At 43.8% G+C, this 10,457-nt stretch overlaps 1 protein-coding gene across 2 annotated transcripts in view; it reads left to right on the top strand.

The window, feature by feature from the left end:
* Positions 1-10,457, top strand: part of CACNA2D4 (calcium voltage-gated channel auxiliary subunit alpha2delta 4) — a 218,964-nt gene that overhangs the window by 196,328 nt on the left and 12,179 nt on the right. For both annotated transcript variants that reach the window (XM_019515536.1, XM_019515537.1), the window contains 5 exons: positions 3,431-3,501; positions 4,362-4,437; positions 5,733-5,785; positions 6,758-6,813; positions 8,225-8,245. In XM_019515536.1, coding sequence (XP_019371081.1) covers positions 3,431-3,501; positions 4,362-4,437; positions 5,733-5,785; positions 6,758-6,813; positions 8,225-8,245 — 277 coding nt within the window. The remainder of the gene's footprint in view (positions 1-3,430; positions 3,502-4,361; positions 4,438-5,732; positions 5,786-6,757; positions 6,814-8,224; positions 8,246-10,457) is intronic.

Here is a 10,457-nt window from a genome sequence, read left to right as displayed (position 1 = left end):
GTCATGGCTACTCCAGGTGCTGTAAGATGATTTCTGCTTTCTTCCTGTGCTTTATTCTGAAGCTACCTCCTCACCCTTCCTCCACCCTACCTTCCACCTCATGTAAGGGCTATTTCCCCATCCATAATCCAAGTACTGAGCAACCTGCACTGATAGCAAGAGGGCACTGAATAAATGTCCAAGCATGAAGGAGGGCATCCATGGCTTGGGAACCAGGGCTGTCTAATAAACTTCTTCCCAAAGGAAGCCAGGAGCTAGATGACAACTGAAAGCTACAAAAGGTATAGACTCAGACTCTTAGGAAGTGGGGAGCTAGAGTATTTGGTGAAGAACTGGAAAGATCTTAATTGAGACAAGTCTCCCTATCTGAACCCTTGAAGGAGTGTGCAAAGGGCTAATAGGACAATTCAAAAGCAAGGAGGGGACAGAGGACCCAACAAACTAAGTGCTGAGTCTTAGGAATGGATGAAAGAAGAAACAGAAAAGCCTAGACTGTATTTTAATGTAAACTGTGTTTAGGAAGCTGTTCCTGGTGCTGTTAAACCATGAAGTAAAGTTGCCCCAGTGGACTGGCACAATCCCCTCCCAACACACACACACACACACACACATATTGGTGACAGCCCTCCCTGCCTGCTGCTACCAATGCTGCTGCCATGGTTGCATCATTGTTTTGCTTTTCATTTGATTTAACATTTTTTTTCTATAGATGTTTGCCCATCACTCCCATGATACATGATGTGGGTTTTACCAACACCACCCCCCCAACACACACCTGCAGCTAGGGCTGGTGCCTAAGGCAGCACTAAGCATTGGAAGTCTCTTGAGCTCTCAGCTCACAGTTCAGTTCTGTCATCTCAGTCTCCCCTCACTGGCTGAGTGTATTTCTCGAATGCTGCCTTCTTCCTCAGTTGTCTCCCTGTGGTGATTCTGTGAGGGTGGTACAGGTGCATGAGTGGCTGTGGGAGGGAGGGAGACAGGAAAAGCACCAAGTCACAAAGTATGACTGCAGCAGAGGTTGAAGGGCAGCTGTCTTTGGTTGAGTGTTGTGGGTGTGGGAGTCTTGTGGTCACGGGTACTCAGTAGGTTGAACAAGGTAGGGTTATAGGGTCCACACAGATCTCTTGACCTATTCTTTCTGGTGAGCCCTTGGCAGGTACAGGTATCAGTTATACCTTGTTGGTGCAAGTCTCAGGACAGCCTGTGCAGTTCCATTGCAGGGCGCTGGCTTTCATGTGGCATATGGGAAAAGGTAATTCCCACCCCAACCCTGCAGTCTAGCAGAAGCTTCACACATTGCTTGCTGAGGCCTGTCATAACATAGCCGTAACATATTTCCAACACCTACCAGCAAGCCATTTCTCCGTCTAAAAACAAGGCCAGTTTATTTAATACCCTGAATAGTTTTCCAGAACACAGCAGAACATCTGGATGTAGACTCAACATCAGATACCCCCAGATGAGCTTGTGACATTTGCATCCACCTAAGATGTGTATACAAATTACCCTAGGTGTACACACATAAAGTATGTGGCCTATAAATGTCTTTACTGGCTTCCTGTGCAAGTACATTTGTGTGTGTGTGCATGATTATGATGTGCACATCAGGTAGACATAAAACCATGCCTGCTGTTACATACTTATAGTCCATGGCCAATGTTTTGCAGGATGTCAGAATAAAGGATCATAATGACTCCAAAATCTTTGGTTCTTTGAAATTGCAAGTACCCATAGCAGTAATTCCCAGTCTTGTTTGATTCAAAACACTCCTCATTTGACTCAAGGCACTTCTCCATACCTTGTCTAAATTAAATAGCACCCCATTTCAAAGACAAATGTATTACAGTGCTTACCTCCTTGCAAAGGGGCTGGGCAGTGGGTTAGGGCAGTAGCCAAGCAGGGAGGAGCCTGAAACTGCACTTGTCTTCTCATGCCTGCTTATCTTCTCACTGGCACTCTTCAAAAGATCTCATGGGGTGCTAAGAATGGAGTTTTCTCATGTTATTACTCAGCGCCTGAAACTGTGCCCAGTCTGATCCTCAGTTCTGTGCTGCAAGGCCAGTTTAGTGCTGCTTTTCTGGATTTGCTTCCTAGCCCTTATACTTAATTGCACTAAGGCCCATTTAGACACATGAGAATTGAGTCTTTTCATACTTAGGAGGCACTGAAAGAATTAAGTAACAAGGCCTGATCTCCCCAAATGAAGCAGGCTCCACCTGTAGTCCAACAACAGGCCTGTCACCTTGCAATGCCAGCTGCAGATTATATTGTGTTAAATCCCACTGCTCTGGCTTCTAGTAAGACTACAGAATGGAATTAAATGTAAGCAGATGGATCTCTAACCACTATAATCAGATTGAAAGAGCCAGTGAGGTGAAAGAGTTGCAGCTTCCTCAGACTCCCTGGACTGCGTGAAGTTTGACTTCATGTGTCTGTACTGGTATCTCCACCAAACAGGGCAGGCTCTTAGTGACACTTGAGAGGTAGTTCAAAACTAAACATTACTCATGTTGGATGATGCATGTCACATGACCCTTTGGAACTTCATAATGGAAATGGTCATGCTCAAAGACATGAAGAATTAATCCTCATCTGTTATTAGCTGCTTAATAACTGAGAGCCTCTCAGTGGAGAAGGACATATTCCCTCATGTTGGAGAAATGGTTTTATAAGATTCAATCATTCAGCCTTACAGGGAGATTAACCCTCCAAAAATGAACACAGTGAACTGGCCAGAAACCATTTGGATACTTAGGTATTTTGTTACCATTTTATCCAATACACAGAGGACAGCTGACAGCAAAAAAGACATGGAACCTGACCATTTTAAACATACCCACCAGTGACTGCCTACAGTTAGTAGTAAGTGGAAACAGACTTGTCTTTGAGTTTAAAGAGTCTCTGGAGGTAGATAATTGTGCAACCTACATTTCTATATTGCCATTCTCTGTCCCCTCTGGACCACAGAGAGGTTGAATCAACTCCCACCTCTGAGCTAGCAGAGCTGGGTTATCTCAGCTGAGGCAGAACAGGCTTTTCCTACCTTCAAATCCAAGGAGTACAAGCTTACAAAAAAAATCACAAGCGAATGAAATCACAGGCCTCAAATGAATGAATCTGTCTAGATCTCTGTTGCTTTCTCTCTCTCACTCTCTCTGGTACCATAGGGGCACCTCTCAAGGTTTCAAATTATATGGAGCTGAGTAAAAGACCATCTGGAAATTGTGATGAAGTTCTCACTTCTCATGCCTCTCAGCCAGGGATAAAAAAGGCAGAACTAAATGGTACCACCTTAAAATCCTTCCTATTTGTTAACAGTATTCATCAGGCAATAGATCCTTCATCGTCTAGAAATGCATTAACTGCAACAGTAGACAGCATTGAAAGCATTGCCAATGATCTCTCTCTCTTTAATCTTTTCTGATTGCAGGCTGGAAAATTTTTTGGTGAAGTGGATGGTTCAGTAATGACAAAACTGCTAAACATGGGAATGTTTAGCCAGTAAGTAGTAACTTTCCTTTATATCCTTCTTTCAGGAAGTGGGAGAAGTGTGGATGAAATGTTTTACCCCCATGAAAATAATGCACCTGGCAAGCAGAGCAGAGAGGCAAAGCATGAGATGGACTAAGTTTATTTCCCTAGTAGCTGTCTCCCTGCAAACATTCCTTCATTGACTTTCTTGCTCATTAGTAGTATCCACACACTACTTGCTTCCCATACTAATGGGCACCAGCTATTGCAAGACATCATGGCATACATCAAATCCCAAACTGCACCACTTCTGTACTACCTCCTGCTCAGGCCCTTATGTCTGAAGGTACTACATGGTACCTTTGCTTCAAGGTGCAAGCCTTTCAGAATTCTCATTACACCGGGAGAGCCCGTATCAGATTGGTCAGCTGCAATGCCCCTCTGGAGGCAATGCATTTGGGTTGAAAGTGGCCCCCCCCTGCCATTATCTTGGTTTTTGTGCACACTAATACTGCAGTGCACTTCACAAAAGTATTAAACATCTCAATGAAATAAAACCAACATCTAGGGGTACTTACTTACTTAGGTAAATAAAAAAATGATAATCCTCATGTTCCAGGTAATACACTTAGCGCCATCTGAAGTTAGGGAGAATCTTCCTTCTGTGGGACAGTATTGCAGTTAACTGCCTTGATTTGAAGAACACAGCATGGGTCAGAGAAAGGAACTAGGCAGACTGTCTAACTGGTATGGCAGTTCTTGTATGTAAAAACACATATCTAGGATATAGCCCAGGTAGGGCAAAGATTAGCTCACACTTGGGCAAAGAATTCACAGGTGGTTGCATTTCTTATATTTGACCACGTGCTTGTTTCATTTTGATTTTATAGGGTGCAACTGTATGATTATCAAGCAATGTGTAAAGTCCACTACCAACATCACAGTGGTGCCCGGCCTCTGTTGAGTGTATGTATTTCTCTGCAGTCAGCCCATTGCATTAGCATTCACTGGTAGTCTGGTCCAGTGTTTCATTAATGCCATACAGCACATGCCTATTAAGATATAAGCATGTGCTTTCTTTCAGGTGTTGGGACGTTCAAGTTTGATATCAGTTGGTACAAGTCAAGTGCAAAGCCAGCTAGATAATCCTGTTTTAATTAATTAATTCAAAACAGGGACCTGCTTATTGTCAGGATAATTCTCTGATGCCTTAAAAACTTAGTGCACTGAAGAAATTTTTTAGCATACTGCTTTTAGCACCAGTAAATTTTTTTTTCCATCAGAAAGCTTTAAAAGAAGTTGGCTGTATTATATAAATAGATATATTTTGGCTTTAAAAGTCTGTAATTTTAAGCCAGATAGACAAACACGTTTGGTTTTATTGAAAATGTTTATGTGACTAGACAAATGTTGTATGGTTTTAGTTACTGAAAACATACACATTTTTAAAACATTTTAGGTTCTGATTGCAACAATTGGAACAAAAAATGGCTTGGGGGGGCAGGGAGATGTTTTGTTTTCGCCCAACAAAAGCCAGAAAAATGTTGCAGAGATGCATCAAATACAAAACATTCACCAGTGGAATTTTTCATGGGAAAATAATGCTATTTCCCAACCAAGACTACACTTCTCTGCTTGCTCATTTACTTTGGGTTTACCACCTACACAAATGTTGACTAAGACATGGTTTATGGTGCAGAAGGGGGATAGAGCCACCTGGCTACCGAGCTACATGCAATGAATTCTCTTTACTACACTGCTAGACTTTTCTTAGGTTAGTCTGTCAGAGAAAGGAAAGAAAGTTACATGGAGATGCAGTGCCATTTTAAAGAAGGATATATTTTAAGATGCTGCATCACCAATAGCAGCTAATACTACCGTCAGTGGGAGGCTGCTAATACTACAGCTTGTACCAAAAAAATGGAATATAAACACATTCTAAGAAGGCAGGCCCATTTAGCTTTATGTCCCTCCTGTTCTGACCTCTTAAGATTATCCAGACTGGAGAGGAATCACTGAGCAATTACATCTTCAAAGTCCTTGGTACATTTGTGATAAGCTTCCTGACCCTTTCTGGAAGGAGGCAAGGCGCTGTGATGAGTAGCAGAGATTTGTCTGGGTTTTGATGCATTTTGAAAAATTCCTATTGACTGACATAGCTTGTCTCCCAGAGCATTGGATGGTGGAGGAAACTGGACTTCAGGGCAAGGGGACTTTTGTAACCAGATCTTCATGTTCTCTTTTGCTTCCTTTTTCTCCAGCCCATTTATGCCTTTCTGGCTACACTGAAGTGGCTGATAAGTGATTTCCTCATGTGAGTACAAAAGGCTTGGGAGGACTGGGTCAACAGGGCTGAGAGCTAAGACATATACCAGTACAGGCTCCCTTAGCAGGACCTAGTTCCAGGCATTTCTGTGACATTCATCACTGTGTGACCTGAACACAGCACCAGAGAGAACTGTGGTTGTGGAGTAGCTACATGATTTGCCCAAGGTTACCCAGTGCAAAGTCTGTGATAGAGCCAGAAATAGCACCTGCATCACCTTTCTTGGAACCTTTACCCACAAAACAGTCCTCCCTTTCTGCAACTAGAAAATGAGCACATGAGAACAGGTATTCTGGTCAAAAGAGGTGAAGAATTAATATGGTCATGTAAACATGCTAGTGGAGTGTAAAGGGCAGTGGGGTACTTAGACACACTGAATTCAGCCTTCCCTCAAATTGTGGTGGAGTTCAGATGCATATCTAGGTCTGTCTGTTGCAACCCAGACCAATTTTTCCATTGGGCCCCAACTGAAGTACTGAATCCAGACACCCTCGAACCCTAGAAAAGATTCAGCCCCCACGACTTGAGCTCATCTTTAGAAGAGTGTAGTTCACCCACCACAGTCTGCAGCTGTCACTGTGCATGCATGGTGCCCGCGTCTGTCGCAGCGATCAATCCTTGCTCCGCAGATGGTTTTCAAGGTGACAGAGTCATTTCTCAGCTCTCAAGGCCACAGAGCTAAAGCTCACACTGGGCAAGCAACTGCGTATAGCATGCTTGTGAAATAAAGCACAACTAGCCATTCCTCAGTGGATAGTGCAGCCCAAAACCAGAGGCCGTGAAGGACCCCTCGGAAGGGTTTGAATGTCTCAGGTTTTGGCTGGTGCCAGAAAATTTGTATTGCTCATTTCAGAACTGGTGCTTCTTAGCCCCACGACCAGGCCAGTGAGAGATCTCTCTCTAACATGCAAATCCACCTGGAGTACTGTAAAATGTCCTCTCTCCTTGCTCTTTTGACAGATTCCTTTTGGAGTTTAACATGAGTAGCTTCTGGCACTCAGACAACTTGGCAGATGGTGAGTATGCAGCTGCCCCATAGCGCATAAATGTTACAGCTACTGCCAGCGGAAAGGAATTATAGAGTTTTGCCCAATGCCAGGACAACTCCCTTTCCCACTCCCTTCTGTAGACTGGGATTGCAATTTAATCTCTAGGACCCAGTATTACCATATTTAAGACCCTCCTGAGGTTTCAAACTGGGTCCTAGTAAGCTTTCTACACAGTGGGAGACAGACTCTACCAGCTGCAGGCACTCCCTCAGGCCCCTGTGGAAGTGTTTGACAAAGCACAGTTGGGATGAAACCAAAGAGTCTCCTCAGAATTTAATAAAGATCATTTGAAACTACTGTAAAAACCCAGTTATCTCCCTCATACACATTTCTGAACTATTGAACTCTGCAGCCAACATATGACTCAATTAGATTGTACAGCAAAGTTAAAAAACCCTACATAAGGCTTCTCATTTCCTGTTAGGTTATCTACAGCTACCTGTGCATCAACACAATAAAACACAATGTTGCACAACTCCTGAGTACAATGCCTCAGGATAGGAGATAGGAAGATCTCTGTGAATGAGGTTGTATTGTAATAACTAAGTCCTCACCAGTCACGGAGAGCTAAATACCGCTTCTATTGGAGACAGTGGCAAAATCCCCATCAACTTTGGGATTGGCCTTCAGTAGTTTTGGATTTTCCTGGTGCTCTGAAGCAACCTTGTTCTAAGGCGGCAGAACAGGGTAGCACGTCAGAAACTCAAGTGGTTCAGAGAAGCGTAAGTTTTCATAGGCAAGAGCCTACTTCATCAGATACTACCTCACTCTTTCTAAGCAGTGACATTTTCCTCTGTTCAGACAGCCAAAACAAGAACCAGAAACCATTTAAATACCACTTATAACTTTTATCATAGGGAATTAACTGTGGCATTATGTAGCAATGAGACTTGTACATGTCCTCTGCACAGGAGTGAGCTTTGTCCAGAGCAGTATGAAGATAAATGTGATGGCTTATGTGAAGAGCAGCCTCTTTCTTTCAGGAATGCAAAGGTTCACAGAAATTAGGGGGGAGGGCTATTGGATTAACAAATCCCCTTTCAATTAAAAAATCCATTAACAAGAGTACAGAAGAAAACGTTCTTAGTAGTGGCTATATTGGAGGGGCGGAGGGCACGGGAGCAGCTTGTGTCCCTGTACAGAGCTGTGGGTCATTTTAACTGGATGTGTTGTTTTAACCACTGCTGTCTTGAAGGAGGATCATTCCAGTCCCTCCACTATTCATTTTCATTTTCCTTCTCTGCTTGTGTTCTTTAATTGTCCCCTCCCTCCATCCATGACCTCCCTCTGTGACTTCACACCTTCACTGTGCTGCCATCTGGTGAAACTGTCATGTGAATCCATCTTCATCATGTGACGTGCCTTGTGACTTGTACAGCCAAAGCCGTCTTCCATCACTGTAAGTAAAATCATCATTAACAGCGAGTCAAGTCTCATGGCAATGCAAGCGAAGCTCCACAAAGAATATAGCCAGAAAGTTTAAGCCAGGGAAAGAGCAGCAGTCTTCTGATTTTATCTTTGGCCAATCCTAAATTGAATGCGAGAGAAAGGAAGCGTCTCCAGTTGGGAGTGGCATGGCATGCATGTACACCAGCACAATAGATTAGTTCCCAAGGGCATTTTATATCTTGATCATTACAGCAAAGATGGGCTTATGGATTTTTTCCAGGGATGTTCCATCATCTTGGCAAGACAGGTAGGCATGAATTGACAGCATGTCAGTTGCTCTGCAGTCACTGCCTGCCTGCCCACTCGTATCAGTGAGGGGCAACTCGTTGTGGATTTACTACAGAGAATGATGTGGATATGAGCAGTTATTGCAGAGAAGCTTGTCTCCCTCAAAGGGCAGAGGGCAGCCTAGCAGCATAGAATTAACTTACTTTTTTATGGCAAGCATGTAGTTTGCTGTCAGCTTCTCTGACTAATCTTCTTAGAGAATTTCATACAGGAGTAAGGCTGGAAGGGACCTCAAGAGATCGTGTTGTCCAACCAGGGATTGAACCTGTGCCCTTAGTGTTATTAGTACTACACTCTAACCAAACTGAGATAAATGGCCACTTCACTGAGCTAAACTGTTGATTAATTTCTGAGTGCCAGACTCTCAGAGCTTCTGGCAAACAACATAGTGGCCATCAGAACATTCTCTGAAAATCCAGATTTATTGTATGTGATGTGTTTGCTATGAACATCCAAATACTTCTGCAACTACAAGGCAAAGGGATAAATGAAAGACTTAATACTGGTTTCTTAAGTTTTCTATACACACTGTGGTTGGTAAATTTATTGGCACAAACTAATCCAACATAAATCAGTTTTAAACTGGTTCAGCAATGCCCATAGAGGGGTTTGCACTGCCCTAACTCAATTTAAAAACACAGCTTTAGGTAACAGCTGTAGCTCCTGTGTGCAGATGAGGCCAGAGAGCAACAGAATTGGTATTGTCAGGGTGCACCAGGTTGTCCTGAGCTGGTCAAATGTGATTTAGATTTTCTCTTTCCAAGCCAAGCAAGGTCTGATCTTCAGCCAGTATTAGCACCATTCCACTGACTCCCTTAGGGTTTCCAGGCCTAAGGGCCCAAGTCTCTTCTCCTTTGCAGCACTTCTGTGTCACTGTAACTCCACCACCTTAAGTGAAGTTGCACCAGTAAATGTGGCATAATGGAGAATCCAGTCCTGAATTTGGAGGAAATGAACTTGACTAATCTCTTTATCAAGGACCGTTTGTACTTCCAGCTCTAGTGATCAGCAGAATTCATGCAATCACTTGTACTGTACTTTCTCAGATAGGCTTTAATCTTATTAATGTCGTCGTTGTGTACAAGGAACTGCACAGTCTGTCTTGAAAAGCTATGCTCCTGTTCAAGTGCAATTCTGCACAGAGAAGGGAGTCTAAAAATAATGCTGTGCAACTCCAAGCATTTGTCACAGCTAAACTGTCACTTTGCCACTAGTCCTGAGCCAGGGGCAATAAGCAGTGTGCTTTCCCACATGCAGACCTGCAGCAAGGCCCTAGAGCTAGAGTAGCTTATGTCCCACTGGTACAGCTCAAGAGGCTGCGGAATCAAAGCCCACTCTCTATTCACCCCTATGGAATGGACCCTCTCACACTGCTTTCCCCACTGCACCCCTACCCACTGCCAGCACGGGGAGGTAAGGGGGCAACATCCAGTTAACCTCCCCTCTTGCCTGCTGTATCATGGTGTGGCACAGGTAGTAATCTGGCCCCTCAAGCTTTGAGGCCAATCATTTTTCCAGACTCAGTCTGGGATCTACCTGATCATTATGCAGCTATGCTCTTTGTGCCTCCTATATGATCGCCACTGGTAACAGCTAGTCAGCATCAGAATGTAGCCATCCATGTTGGAGCTGCTCTGAAAAGGAAAACCCTTGTGGTGCAAGTCCCTTGCTACTGTCCATTCTGGCGCTATTGCTTCCTTCACCAGAAGGGTCTAATCCTGCTCTGAAAGTGACTATGCCATTTGCCTCAATAACAGAGCACCATACTTTCATAGTTTAGTTTCATAGTTAGTAGGGTCGGAAGGGACCTGAGCAAATCATCGAGTCCGATCCCCTGCCATGGCAGGAAAGAGTACTGGAGTCAAATGACCCCA

Source organism: Gavialis gangeticus, unplaced genomic scaffold (assembly GCF_001723915.1).
Source record: "Gavialis gangeticus isolate Ggan-Ray unplaced genomic scaffold, GavGan_comp1, whole genome shotgun sequence".
NCBI classification, from domain to species: domain Eukaryota; kingdom Metazoa; phylum Chordata; order Crocodylia; family Gavialidae; genus Gavialis; species Gavialis gangeticus.
Note: the sequence above shows the minus strand (reverse complement) of the source record. Positions and strands in the feature narration are given on the sequence as shown.